At 40.2% G+C, this 15,569-nt stretch overlaps 1 protein-coding gene across 2 annotated transcripts in view; it reads right to left on the reverse strand.

The window, feature by feature from the left end:
• Window positions 1-15,569, reverse strand: part of SLC25A17 (solute carrier family 25 member 17) — an 80,005-nt gene that overhangs the window by 17,797 nt on the left and 46,639 nt on the right. For both annotated transcript variants that reach the window (XM_023729068.1, XM_004373890.2), the window contains exons 2-4: window positions 10,723-10,783; window positions 8,215-8,281; window positions 6,547-6,698 (exon numbers count right to left, since the gene is read on the reverse strand). In XM_023729068.1, coding sequence (XP_023584836.1) covers window positions 6,547-6,698; window positions 8,215-8,281; window positions 10,723-10,783 — 280 coding nt within the window. The remainder of the gene's footprint in view (window positions 1-6,546; window positions 6,699-8,214; window positions 8,282-10,722; window positions 10,784-15,569) is intronic.

The following is a 15,569-nucleotide window of genomic DNA, read 5'->3' on the forward strand; positions in this document are numbered from 1 at the left end:
CCTTTAGCTCAGTGGTGAAGTTACCTTCGAGGTTCACTGTTCAGCCTGGGAGTGGACAGCCCAGTAAAACCATTGAGAGTAACGAGGTACAGGAGTCCAGTGACAAGGCCCAGAAGGCAGAAGGGAAGTAGGAAGCTGATGATAGGGAACACAAAGTAGAGTAAGGATATTGTTGATGTGTTGTGAGATTGTTAACCATTGTCATAGGGCAACATTTGTAGTAACTGTTAAAGGGGAGACTATTTTGTCCTGTAAGCCTTCATCTTAAGTGAGAATAACAGCACAATTAGAAGAGCGTAGTCAATGTCACTTAAATGTGTATGTAAAAAAAATTTTTGAAATGGTGTATCTTTGGCTATGTGTATTTTCACCAAAAAAAAAAAAAAAAAAAAAGTTGGATTTTAGAGGGTTAAAATGTTGTGGGCTTGTTAACCAATGTCACAAAACAGCATGTGTGTTACTGTTACATGAGAAACTATCTGTTCTGTAAGCCTTCACCTGAAGTACAATAAAATATTAAAAAAAAAAAAATGTCTCCAGACACTGCCGTTATGGTTCTTGAGGGTCAAAACCACCCCCAGCTCACAACCACTGCTCTAATCCAATCACCAAGTGGTTATTCACTTGAGAAACTATAGGAAGTTTAACACATTTTTATTTCATTTGTTTTTGTGTATTTGATGTTTCTTGTACTCTACTGTGTGATATTACATTGTACAATTATATTATCTTGTATGATTTTTTCTTACAGAAAAATTATGCAGAAAGTACAGAGCTCCCATTTACCCCTGCTCCCCTGCATACTGTTTCTCTTATTAACATCTTAGACCTTCCTGTGGTATACTTGTTACAATTCATGAACTAATACTGACACATTAACTAAAGTCCATAGTTCACATTAGGGTTCATTCTTCCTGTTGTATAATCCTGTGGGTTTTGACAAATGCTTAATGTCATGTGTTCATCATTACAGTATCATACAGAACAGTTTCACTGCCCTAAAAATGCCCTGTGTTCCACCTAAAGAAATTATTTTTGAAAATCTCAAAAGACAGAAATTTACTGTCACTCCAACAGCCCATTTTGTCCAATAGCTGTTAGGAATTTCATTTTTTATTTATATTAAATTTATCTTCTTAAAGTAACTGGAAACAAATATGAAACACTCATTAGCAGGTATTTTTTAACAGAGGTATGAATTAGCAATACTGAACGACTTTATATGGATTGTAGGATAAGGAAACATATTGTGATCCTGGGCCTATTCCTTTGGGTTCACAGAACAAGTCTAGTCCCTTTTCCACAAGTCATTCATCCATGGTCTGCTCATCAAATATATATTGTGTGTCTCACATGTGCTAAGCCCTGTTCTAGACGCTGATGCTGCAGTAAATACAGATGAAAATCCCTATTCTCATGAAGCTTACTTTCTAGTGGTGGAAGACAGACAGTAAACACGATAAATAAGTAAAATAGGCAGGATGCTAGAGGATAACGTTAAGGAGAAAATTTAAGCAGAGAAGGGAAGTAAAGGATGTTGGGGGATAGACAGTGTGGTCATTAGGGAAAGACCTCACAGGAGGCAAGGAAGCGATCCATGCAGTTAGCAGGCCCAGGCAACAGCAGGTGCCCAGGCCTTGAGGTGGCAGCACAGCAAGGTTCAGGGAGTAGAAAAGAGGCCAGTGTGGCCGCAGCCAAGTAAGAAAAAAGAATAGGAGGGCCAGGTCGTACAGGGCTTTCTTCGCAGGACAAGGTAAGAACTCTGGCTTTTACTCATAGATGAGAAGCAACTGGGGGCTCTGAACAGAGAAAGGACACCATCTCACTGGCTGCTACGCTGAGTCCAGATTGAAGGGGACAAAAGAGGAAGCAAGAGATCAGTTAGGAGACTCTGAAGATAATCTAGGCAAGACCTGATGGTGCTCTGGACTCAGCTGGTCATGGTGAAAAGGAGTAGTAATTGAATTCTGGATACAGTATGAGGAAAGAGACACAGATTGAAGGTCGGGTCAGAGAGAAAGGGGATAAATCCAAGATTTTGGTAGGGCAACTGGAAGACTAGAATTGCCATTTAATAGAACGGGGAAGGCTCCAGAGGAGCAGCCCTTCAAATTGAATTCATCCACTGAACACTTATGAGCACCTTCTGTGTACCAGGTACCGTGTGAATATACTGGGGGTGCAGAGATAACAAGAATATAATCTCTGCCTTTAAGGAGCTCACTGTCTAATAAAAGAAAAAGAAAAATATGCAGACTACTGTTATATAGGACAGTAAGCACGAACATAGGTATGCACCATGCTGGAGCAGAGGAAGGGCACCTAACCCAGAATGAAAGCTGGGGTGGTGGGTATGGGAAACAGGGAAGGCTTCCTGAAGGTTGCTTGAGGGAGAACAAAATGATGAATAGGAGTTAATCAAATGAAAATAGCAGGAAGACCGTTTCAGACTGACAATAGTGGCTGTGGAGGCACGGAGCCACTAATGGCTTGGTACATTCAAGGAATCACAAACGGTTTGGCACAGGGGGATGGGACCAGTAAAGATAAAGCAAGAGACATCAGCAGTATCACAATGGATCTTGTATGCCATGCTCCACCCTGTATTGTGCGGGCCTTGAATGCCAAAGGTGCCATGACTCTATCTCACATGCAAGGGGCAGACACTGAAGGCTTTCAAGCAAGAGTAACACAATCAGATTTCAGTTTTAGAACAGCAGTTTTCAAACATTTCTCTGACAAAACATGCAATAGATAATGGTCCCAAGTTCAACACAGACTTGTGGGCTCTCCCTGCATGTCAGCTATAATTCCACCCTTTCCTCACACACTTAAGAAAACATTTCAGAATGCGAGTGAATGAGAATGGTATTACAATGGGATCTCTTTTAACCAGCGCCACATAATGGACTCACCGGGTAGACTTGTGTTCTTCTTTCTCTTTATAATACACACTGGCTGATGCCCACAGCGCCTGGAGTACTTGTGCCCAGTGGCTCCACTCTAGATGCCTATGCTCTTCTACTCTCACCCCACTGAGCTTTATGCTTAAGAGTGAACTGTGTCTGTTCTCAAACCCACTTATGCAGTATTATCTGTTACTGTGGGCAAAGCATTATAGGTATGGGTTATTAAGAACAAAGCACAGAATTCCTACCAGTGAACCCATATGCCAAGGAAAAGCCTTGGCCATACATCAAAAAAACTGGAAGAATACACTGAGAGTGGGGGAACCCCCAAATCTACTGCCTGAAAACAACTTTTAAGCCTTGAACTGAAATTATCCCACGAAGTCATCTTTAAACTAATAATTTAGCTCATTTAATAAAGAATGTTTGCCTTGAACATTGTGATCTTATTTTTTTTCCCCCACATCCTAGGTTCTTTTATTTTTTATTAAATTTTTAAAATTTTTTCCCATACAAAAAATTTATACATACATTGTTATGTGAATCTAATTGCTCTCCCCATACTGTGACAGCACACTCCTCCTTTCCACCCGATTCCCCATGTCCATTCAACCAGCTACTAACGCTCTCTGCCTTCCCATCTCACCTCCAGACAGAAGCTGCCCATTTAGTCTCTTGTACTACTTGAGCTAAGAGGCACACTCCTCACAAGTATCACTTTATGTCCCACAGTCTAGTCCAATCCCTGTCTGAAGAGCTGGCCTCGGAAACTATTTTAGTTCTGGGCTGATAGAGAATCCAGGGGCCATGCTCTCCGAGGTTCCTACAGTCTCAGTCAGACCAGAATATTGTGATCTTTCAAACAAATATTTATATGAGATTAAACAGACAACAGTAACTCTAAAACACACATAAGAACTTTAAGGGGCAGAGAGTCTCAGTTAAGGGTAGTGAAACAATATGGGCAGAGATAGGGAGAATAGTAACACAATGTTAAGTATGTAACCACTGCCAGTGATCTCTATATGTAAAAATTGTTGAATGCGTGTATGTTTTGTTGTGTATATTTTCACCAAAAAAAAGGAAAAGTATATATTCATATATCGTAAATTAAAATACTTAAGGTAAGCAGGCTAGTTATATTCTCTGCTCTAACTGACTTTTAAGACTAACTGTACTACTACTATACCAGTCCCAGCTGTGTTAGATATAGAAAAATCTACTAAATTATGAATTGCAATAAGAGAAAGGAAATAAGCTGAGTACAGTGAAAGTAAATAACAAAGGTTGGTGCCTACCTGGTGGGTAACTGAATGTCAGACTCAGCAAATCAAAGGCTTTGGATAACGGACATATACTCCATAAATTAGTAGTTTCGTGGAATGTTATACGAGTTAGTCCCTGAGAACGAGCCATCCTTAAACATGAAAACATATAAACTACAGTAATCTCCAATGTATTAGAAATCAATGTATTACAGATAATTGGTTTCAAGTACAGAAGATCATATTAGATTACTGTTTATTGCAATTATGTAAAAAAGAAGGCTCCTTCTTTACAGAATAACCTTGGTCTAATTTTTTTTTTCCAAGTGAACAAATCTCAAACTTAAGTTCTTTCAGTTGTGACACTGTTTCAAAACTGCTCTTCTAGACAGGGTGTTTGGGCAGGACTGTGGAACATGGGTTAGCCAGAAAGACATCAGAGGCAAGGAGACTAGGCTCGAGCCACAGCCCAGTGAGAGAGGAGGCAGCTTGATTTTGGGCAGTGACTATGGATACGGAGAAGAGGGAATGGATTCAAGACAGACTGATGGTTCTTGATGACCATGCGGATGTGGAGGGTGAGATGGCACGAAGAGCCTATGACGACTCCCCGATTTCTATCCTGAGCTATTTACCTACAACTATTCATTCATTTCTTAGAGAATGAAATCCTATTTATTATACTCTTTATGTGAGAGTTGGTCCAAGTGAAAGTTAATAAGATCAAAATCAACCTAAGACTAGTATAAGAGTATCAAGCAGAAGACAGACTCAGAGACCAAACCAAAAACTAGAGGGATGGTCTCAATATAGGGGGATAAGAGGACTTGAGGCCATGAATACTCCTTGTCTGGTAACTGTTTTCCAATCAAATCATTTTAACCTCAAATGAATGCTTACATTATTCAATTGTGTGGCCCCAAAATAGTAATTTTTTCAAAGGTAAAAAGTGATTTCCCAAAATGTTACCACTCAATGTGTTGTTGATGTCAGTTGCCGCTGAGTCGATTCTAACTCATGGAGACCCCATGTGTGCACAGTAGAGCTATGCTCCATAGTTTTCAAGGCTTTCAGAAGCAGATTGCCAGGCCTGTTTGCCAAGGTGCCTCTGGGTGGGTTCAAACTGCCAACCTTTCGGCTAGTAGTCAGGCACTTAACTGCTTGTGCCACTCAAGAACTCCCAACACTCAATGGGCAACACTTACATCAATTAATTTAGTTACAGGCTGAAATGGATTAACACAAAGAATCACAGGAAACAGATTCACTTTCTTTCCATCTCTTTAATAAGACCCTGACTATTTAATTCAACAAATATTTTATTCATTTAGCAAATATTTATTGAGCACCTACTATAGGCCAGGCACTGTTTAAGGCAGTGGAAATACTGCAGTCGGGGGTAGGAAATACATATATATGAGATACCTGCTCTCTTGGAGTTCACATTTCACTAAGTGGAGACAGACAATAACTAAATATTCACATTATGAGGTTAATGGCTCCCTGGTGCTTCTGAGATGAGGTCTAAAGGCTCAGGTGATAGGAATAATCTGAGGAATCTATAGGAATCTAAAACCCTCTAAAATCTGGCTCCTACTCACCACTCCAACCTTATTGCCATGTTCCTATACTGACCTCACTCACTAAATTAGGAGAACTCACTGTTCTAAACATGGTCCTACATTTTCTCAATTCCCTACCATCCCCTCCACAGGGAAACTGTCCCCTAGCCACCCACAAATGCTACTGATCCTGCAAGGCCCCATTCAAGAGCCACTGCTTTCTACAAGCAAACACCTCCCAATCAAAAGTGAGTGACCTCTCTTCCTTCTGTAGACCTCCTATGAACTCCTCAAGCATAAACAACTCTTAGGATACTAACTACACTGTGCTGTGTATGAAAATACCTCCCCACATTTGACTAAATGTTTTCACATTCAGGGCTGGCTTCATGGGTGTGTGACCTGTGCCATGCTTGCTCTGATGCTCTGGTGTCACCATCTTGATATCTTAATAAATTTTGAGCAAGGCGCCCTGCATTTTCACTTTGTACTGGGCCCTATAAATTATGTAGCTGGTCCTATTTATGTTAAATATCTCATTTGAACCTCAGTCAAAAACATTATGTAAAGCAAGCGGAGAAGATACTTTAATCCTCATTTTTTTAACACTTTAACTTCCATAAATTCTACGTACAGGCTGCTAAACAAGGATTAACGATCCTTCTCTTGGGATTATAAATATAAACCAAGTCAGAAAACTGACTACTTCTTTGTAGCATTACTTTGTGCTAAAATAATCTGAGAGGACCTATGGACAACAAGAGAAATACTAAAATATAAAAACACTCTATACCCAGAAAACCTTGTTACCTGCAACAAATCCAATGACCAGATCCTTTCCAGTAGTAGAACGTTGACCTTTGACCCAGACTGCTTTGAGGCTATTAAAAGTGTAGAAGTAGACAAAATTGGAGCAGCAGAGACTGGAGATAACTGGAAACCACCCTCGATATGGGGCCAAGCTGGGGGAAAAACACAACAAGCAAAGTAAAGGTCATGGATGAAAGCTAATAGAAACGGGCAGAGAAAGTCTTAGGAAAGTCACCACTCACATATTCTCAAGGTTCACTCCTACACTACAGTGGACCCCAAACTGTAAACACACCTTACATTCTGAAGGATGTCCAAATCAAGAAATTTTTTCTAGCATTAAGGATACCAAAGAAACAATACAAATTCAATAAGTGACTTACTGTTTGCCCCCAACTTCCTTTAGTAAAATTGGACATAATTTTCCCATGGCTCTTAGTCAATATAACATCATTCACATTTTATTACACAGTAAGAATACGTAAAATGAAGTAAATATAGAAAATAAGCGCAAAAAAAAAAAAAAAAAAATGATGGGGACATGTCATAAGGGCACAGGAACCAGACTGAAAGGGCTCCCACTGGCCAAACCTGGCACAATTTTTGTACCAAAATCATTAATCACAGTAATCAATTGTGAACTACTGAAAAGACAGCAATTTCTGAGTCCATACCAATAATAAATAGATAAATAAATAAATCTTGCTTATGATGCAATGCCAAGACTGGTCAATGTAGAGGGAATGCTAGAGCGGGAAATCATCATTTTGAAAGTTCATGGTAAATTTAGGAGGAAATTTTGATAAGGAGTAGGATATCTGCATTGTCTTAAAGTATCTCCCCTGAGACTGCTTACAGTTGCAAGGGAGAAAAAAAACATAGTTATATAGTGGTTAAATCAAGATTCTAAGAAATAATAAATAACCAGTGAAGGGCAGGTCGACAATATGTGACTCCAGATGTGATACCGAGAAGAATACAATGTCGCTATCATTATTCTGGCCAAGAATATGCATAACCTCAATCTAATCATGAAGAAACAGGAGCAAACTTAAAATGAGGAACATTCTATTAAAAAATGGGGGGGGGGTCTTAAAAAATGTCAGTGTCATAGGGGTAAAGGGCTTTGATGTACGCAATTTACCCTCAAATAGTTCAGAAAAAAAATGTGTGCGAGTGTGTGTATAACAGTGAGAGGCAGAAGAAAGTAGGAGAAGAGTATAAATGGGAAAAAAATGTTCACAGGTGAATCTGGGTAAAGGGTATACTGGTATACTTTGTACTAATTTTATTTTGCAACTTTTTATAAATTCTAAATTATTTTAAATGAAAAAGTTGACGACAACAAAAAAGTACACAATCTGTCTGGATATACTTGATAAGAACAAACTAAACAACTATCGTCTTCTTCCTTCTTCGGTTTCCTGTACCTAAAACAAAGCATTGGTTTAAAGAAAGACTTTACAATCAAGAATCAAAATGTCCAATCATTGATAGTTAAAGGAATTGGAAACAATTACATACTTACAAGTTAGGCAATTAGAAACTATACAACAAATACTATAAGACTATGAGAATGGATAGAAAGTGAGTGCAGAGGTACTGTAAGCACAAGAATCTCCTAAAAAGCTGCTTCACATAACAAAGATGAAATCAGGCAGTACTCACAGGCCTTCTTCTTTAATGATCTCCAGCAGCACCATGTGTGTAGTTTTGGACTTTCTTTTCTCATCAACTACAAGAGCAAAAAGTATACATTTAAACTAGATCGTTTGAGAATTATTACCTTTAGCATCAGCAAGTTTCACTGAGATGCTATTTACCTCCCCTAATCTTTGAACCCCCTAGTTTGCCTTAGAACTGAATGTGCCCTCTGTAAAGCCACACACTACCTTCTCAACTAGATTTCTTGGGTTTCATCTGCTATTCATGAACCATAAAGCATTTTAATTCAATACCTAATTTCCAAAGATATGACAGGAGAAATGTATTTCTTGTATTTCATAAGGCTCTTTTTTTTTTTTCCTCAAAGCAATACATATATATTCTCATTTTTAACACCTTACAAAGTAGGGAGGAAAGAATGACTATCTTCCTTTTATAGAAGAGGCTACAGACACAAGAGCTGTAAAGGCTCCATGCTGCTGGCAGCAAAGCCAGGATTACAATTCAAGTTTCCTAAATTTTAGCTTTGTGGTCTGTCTCCTAAGCTAAGAAATAAAAAGTCTCAAAAGGACGAGAACTCAGGCTTTTCCTGGCACTCACACTAAAAACAAAACCCACCCCAATTAGCTTCAAATTTCCTACCTACAATTGAAAAACACTTTGAGACCATAAAAATGTGGAAATAAACCAATCTCCTAAGAACTAAAATTACTACCAGTATTGCTGGTATACTATGGACTGACAAAAGAACAAACAAATCTGTCTTGGAAGAAATACAGCCAGAATGCTCTTTAGAAGCGAGGATGGAGAGACTTCATCTCACGTACTTTGGACATGTTATCAGGAGGGATCAGTCCCTGGAGAAGGACATCGTGCTTGGTAAAGTAGAGGGTCAGCAAAAAAAAGAGGAAGACCCTCAAAGAGATGGATTGACACAGGGGCTGCAACAATAGGCTCAAGCACAACAATGACTGTGAAGATGGCGAAGGACCAAGCAGTGTTTTGTTCTGTTATATATAGGGTTGAGATGAGTCGGAATCAACTCAATGGCACCTAACAACAACCAGTATTGCTTGTAGGAGGTAAATTAGTAAACTCTAACAGAAGGTAATCATTGGTATCAAAATTACAAATACATTCACCCTTTGATCCAGCAATCCCACTATGGGGAATTCATCCCATAGAACTTACAGAAACAAAGTGATATAGGAAGAAGGCTATTCTTACATCATTGTTTCTAACAGCTAAAGAATGGAAACGACCCAAGAACCTACAAGCAGGTTATGGTGCATCTATACCAGTATGAAGCTCTAAGAACCAAGACACTTCCAATGCGCCAGCTGAGAAGGCATCTGAACATACTAACAGAAAGTATAATGTACAGAACAATGTAAAGTATGCTTTTTGTGTAAGAAAGAAAACTAAGAATATATATTCTTATTTGCATGTAATTCCATAAAGAAACTAATAATAGCATTACCTGCAGGTAAGAGGAGGGGGGAAGGGGCACAGGAGAGTGAGACTTTTCACTGAACCTTGGTATATATTTTGTTTTTGAATCATGTTTAAAGTATTACCTATCCAAAAAGTTAAAATTAATTTAAAATAGTAGACATGAGGGTTTTAACATAGGAATTAATTTATTCAGAGCTAACCTTACCCTTATGTCTTCATGTAAGCTTTGATACAGGTTTATAATTTCAAGTTGAAAAATACTTAGAAAAAAACAAACAAGAATTACAGAGAGTTGCACAGTCCTACAAAGCTAAAGAGGCAAATTAGGACTCATGCCTGGATTAGCAATCAGACATTGAATATGGTCCAGATTAGCAATAACAGTGGGTATCCGGCTCCACTGTTTCATACTCAGATACACAATGGTCAGAATCAAATCCATGGCAATAGGGAAGATGCTTCCGACAGAGTCCCTGGGTGGTGTAAACAGTTAACAGGCTTGGCTTCTAACCAAATGGTTGGAGGTTCAAGTTCACCCAGAGGAACCTCAGAAGAAAGGCCTGGTGATCTACTTCTGAAAAATCAGCCATTGAAAACCCTATGGAGCACAGTTCTACTCTAACACACAGAGTCACCATGAATCGGAATCAAATCAATGGCAACTGTTTTTTTTTTTAACGTTTCCTATTCTCCCTTCTCTTCTGAGAACCTTCTCTCAACCAAAAACAAAACAAAACAAAAACTGCCTCTCCACTTTGTGCCTAAAAATAAATCACACAGCTTAGTAGAAATAATTGTAAGGATTCAAAATTATTAATGCAAGCTCACTCAGGTTCTCTCAGATTAGAAAATGGCTGAGGCCACGACTCATCCACGAATGACTCTCTGGTAATCAGGAAACAGCAATGACGACTAATGTTAAAGTCAGTGAAAACAGGCAATAGTGAGTCTCTAAAGAAATAGAATATCCTTACATTAATTCAGAATTTAATAGAAAACATGTTTGCTTCCTGACACCAAGTGAATGGGATTATGATTAATACAAAAGATACTCACCCTGAAGTCGAAGTCTAGCTGTGTCCAAAGGAAAAAATACTGTCATTGCTGTCACACTTCCCTGAAAAGTTTAAAAAGCCGTTAGCCATTATAATACCTGACAAATAATGAGTCACACTTTTAAATGAATAAAAGTGCAATATTAACAATGTGTCAAATCAGATTTTCAGTGAACAAATACATCCAATGTTTTAATCTACTAGGATTACTATTGTTCAAATGTTATGTACCTAAACAGAAGCATTTAATTTCCAAGAAAAAACATTTCTTCTCGCTCTGATTTTGAAAAAGAAAACGTAGAACACTGGAAATGACAAACTTAGGGGTTGGCAACCTATCACACATGTCAAAGATAGCAGATATGTGGATTTTCATCTTTTACAAGTCAGGTGCTGCTAACATGCCTACTCAGAAATCAAAATATCCATTAACTAGAAACAAATTGCTATTCCCTGTGCTTAATCAATATATTTACTCCAAAATGAAAGGGCACTGTAATAATTATATTGTTTAAAGTAGATTTGCCTTTTTAATAAAATAGGGACAATCTCTTTGCTAAAAATTCTATAAAAATTTCATCCAAGGTAACACAGTGACAAACAAAAACTATTCGGGGGTGGGAGGTGGGGGAGGGGAAGCAAACAACCAGTCTTTGCATTCATAAGACCTATGACAGATAATAACCACAAACATATATTCAGGGATGAAATTACAAGCCCGAGACCTCCAGTTGGGTTTATGGTTCTCAACACAGATGCAGGCCCACAAGCCCGCAGCCCATGCAAACTGTGGTTTGTATCTGGAGCCAGATCTGTGTGCATGGGTGAGCCAGGATCTTGGCGCATGTCCTTATCTGACCCTGGACCTAAGCATCGCTGTAGGGGAAGATATTCTCCAATACACAGCACCAACTGAGCCCCTTCGCAAAGGGAGAAATCCCACAACGCCAACTTCCTATGAAAAGTGACTCAGCATGACTCAGCACCCAGATCTCCAAATTCGGGCATGGGAGGGCTCAGGGTGTAGGATTTCAGGGACCCATCCAGCCTCCTGGGGACTCCAGGACATAAAAGTTCCCTGATTCTCTGGGGTGGGGAGCCTGTGGTCTTTCGGCAGCTAGGCCCCATGTTGCTCCTTGTCAGCACAGACAATAAATTGCCACTTTCTGTGTCCCTTGCAATTGACATCTGTCTTATTTTGATCGGCCAATAGGACAGGACAAGAACCCGAGGAATTCGGTTACAATCTCATAATGGTTACAGACAATATTTTAATCATGGTAACAGCTGGGAACTAGATCAATTTTAAAGATACATACAAAAATTTGCCAGGCCTCTTACAACTTAAATAGATCAGCCTGCTTGACAAGGGAGAACAGTGTATTATACTATTAGTATTCTTCAAAACACAGATTGTTACCTCCCCCATCCATCAGTTTGCAATTGTTTGTCCATTCCTCTATGTTACCACTGCACTTGTTTCTCTCTCTTATAGCACTGTGGCGAAATGAGTTCCTTTATGTGGCCTTTTGCCTTGGTTCTTCGGAAAAACAGCTTGAGAGATTTTCCCCTAAACCCTGAAGAGTTATCTTTGCCTTAGTTTTCTACCCTAGAGGGTTTATTATTTTTGTCCAGGTTGATTGACATTTCTTGGGTAAAACGTAAACAACTTGATGGCTTGATATTTCTTGTCTGGCCCTGGGCTGCAGCCTGCCCTGTGATTCATCTATTTTATGCACCTTGCAGGGATTGGTCAATATACTATAGACTATGCAAATGAAGTGACTTAGACTATGCAAATGAAGTGACTATAGACTATGCAAATGAAGTGACAATGGTCCAACAAGGGGACTGGTCAGTTTGTGGCCCTGCTGGGAGGGCCATGCCTTGAAAATGACAGGAACTTAGCTTATATATGCAGCCAACTCCCCAGAGGTTTCAGGAAGAAGGGAAAAGGAGAAAAGGCAAGAGAGACAAGAAGAGAGAGAGAGACAGGTGAGGAACCTCCTAAAAGGGCTGTTAACATGGGTCAAGTGCTGTAACAATGAAGACAGCGAGAGGCCTGGAAAGGGCCCTGCAGCAGAGCCAGCAGTTACGGCAGAAACCCGTTGCTAGGAATGCAGCTAAAAGAACTTAACAAAGCTGCTACACTGGCTATGAGCCGGGTCATTTAGCAGTAGAGAGGGTGACAGCAGGGATGCCGAAGGCAGAGAGGCCTACATGGCTGAGAGGGGATATGCATAGTCAAAAGAAGGTCTGTCCTGAGGGGGCTGAAAGGAGACCTACATGGCTGAGAGGGTGTGTGCACGGTCAAGAGGAGGCCTGTCCTGAGGGGGCTGACAGGAGGCCTGCATGGCTGTGAGGGGGCATGCATGGCAGAGACAAGGGCCTGCTTGCTTGCAGGGCCGAGAAGAGCTGAGATTCTCCTGCACTGGAGAGATGTGCTCTCCACTTCAGGGGAGCCTTCCAGACTCTGCCTCCATACTTCCTGATCCTCAGTTGTAGCTTGTTCATCCTGATTCTGAGTTGCAGCCTGTTGATCCTGATCCTGAGTTGTACCGTTACTTCCTTAATAAACCACTTAACTGTAAGTATGGTCTGTGAGTTCTGTATGGACACTGCAATGGATTATCAAACCCAGAAGAGAAGTAGAGAGTGCCGTGGGAGGACAGCTGGTGTCAGAATTGATAAAAAGGTTGGACAGTGGAGGTATGTCTGACCTCCACCTCATAGGAATCAGCCTTGGCCTGATCCTGGTTCTTATCCCTAAGGCATCTAGACAAGTTCTGACACTACTACTACTGCTAAACAAGCACTTGTATTACAGTGAAATCTAACTTCCACTAGATTATGAGAATATTCATTCTGTATCTTTGCACATCATAGATTGTCAATTAAACGTTTATTAAATTCATTCTACCATCATTTATGCTCTGTTGATGACTCCTACATAAATGTTCTTTTCTAATAAGGACTGGAAGATATTCAATGTCTCAAGGAACACCAGACCTACAAAGCTTTACAGTCTAGAAATCCACGCTTCCAGCATCCTTGCTCATTCTTCAGGCATTTTCCAAGAAAAATGTGGGCAGGAAAGCTGAAGAAAGCTTATTATGTCTTGGCATTCACTGACCATCGCATGGTACAACATGTCTATGTGTGGTTTTGCAGCAAAGTCCAAACTACCCATTGCCGTCAAGTCAATTCTGACTCACAGTGACCCTACAGGATAGAGTAGAACTGCCCCATAGAGTTTCCAAGGGGCGCCTGGTGGTCCTATCTAGAAACTACTTTTTCCAACAACTGGGCCACCCTCATCCCTCTGCCCTGACAGTTTTAAATAACACCTGAAGGTTCCTAACTTAGAAGCGCCTGCCCAATCTACCTCGAAATTAAAAAAGTGAAGCACATCTTATACCAAGATAAACAGAAAACAGTCAACCCAAAGAGCCCATTGGTTCTCTTACTTCCTCAGGACCAAATTCAAAACTGCAAAATCAGTAAAACTAAATAACAGTTCTAAAATTTTATTAGAACTGGAAAGACTGGATGAAGATGGTTTAAAGACAAGTTTAAATGTGAGGATTAAATATTTAAGGGTGGAAGGCAGGCTTCCATTCCATCAGTATGGTGGACTAGACAACTTGCAACAAAATAGTTACGCGCTACATACAATCCATTTGGGCAATGTCTGACAGCATATACATTCATGGTCCCATGAGGTTTTTTTTCTTTTTTTACATGGAAATCAGCTCTCCTTTTATTTATTAATCCCCTAATGGTTTCAAAAGACCCTAATCCCACTGAAGCACTGATAGGCACAGTGCAGGTGGGGATGGTACAGCTCTAGCTGGGCTGGTAGTTCCTGCCAGCAGATGAGGACATGGCTCTAGGCGCCAGCTCTTGGGCTTTGTCTGGCGGCAGGCGGGTGGTGGCTTCAGGCCCTGGCTGCTCCTGCTTCTCAGGTAAGCGGAACAGTGGGCGGGCCGGGGCACACTCTGCATCCTCCTCGCTCAAATCCTCTCACTCCACTCCCAAGATGGCTCTCTCAGCCACTGCCGCCCCGTAGCAGCTCCAGCAGCAGCAACAGTGTCAGTAGCTGCGACAACAGGACGACAGGAAGTGGACTCCCATAGGATTTTAATATAATAGGCTTTACGAGTGTTGTTGTAACCCAGGGACTGCCTGTACATAATATGGTGTTTGCACAACGTCCAATCACATAAAGTTCAATTTCACAGACGTATAGTGGAGTTAAGTGACTGTACCTAGAAATACTGATAAAATCTACAAGCCCCCTTTAAATGCTTAGCTAAGCTCATGAGAAAGTATGGGAAATCCACTGGGGCCAGAAAGGGTCGAAACCCAAAAGGTTAAGCACGCTCTTCTGCTTTGGTTACCTGAGGACTTCTTTCCCAGTCTACGTGATCAAAGGGCTTTTAAAATGTTCCTTTTGTTAATTCTAATGAGGTATAACATGCATACAAGAAAGTGCACAAATCAATTAATTCCACAAAGTGCACACACCTGTAGAACTAGCACTCAGATCAAACACAGACTACTTGAATCCCAGAAACCCCCTTCTACCTCCTTCCAGTCACCAAGCCCTTCCCAAAGTCACCTGACTTCTATAAATGTTTGCCTCTTTTGAACTTTATATAAATGGTCTCTATGAACACAGACAGACAGAGTGTGGCTTCTTTCTCTCAAAATTATACATATATTTTTTAATTTTTATTGTACTTTAGATGAAGGTTTACAAAACAAATAGTTTCTCATTAAACAGTCAGTACACATATTGTTTTATGACATTGGTTAACAACCCCACGACATGTCAACACTCTCCCT

Source organism: Trichechus manatus, unplaced genomic scaffold (assembly GCF_000243295.1).
Source record: "Trichechus manatus latirostris isolate Lorelei unplaced genomic scaffold, TriManLat1.0 scaffold00027, whole genome shotgun sequence".
NCBI lineage: Eukaryota > Metazoa > Chordata > Mammalia > Sirenia > Trichechidae > Trichechus > Trichechus manatus.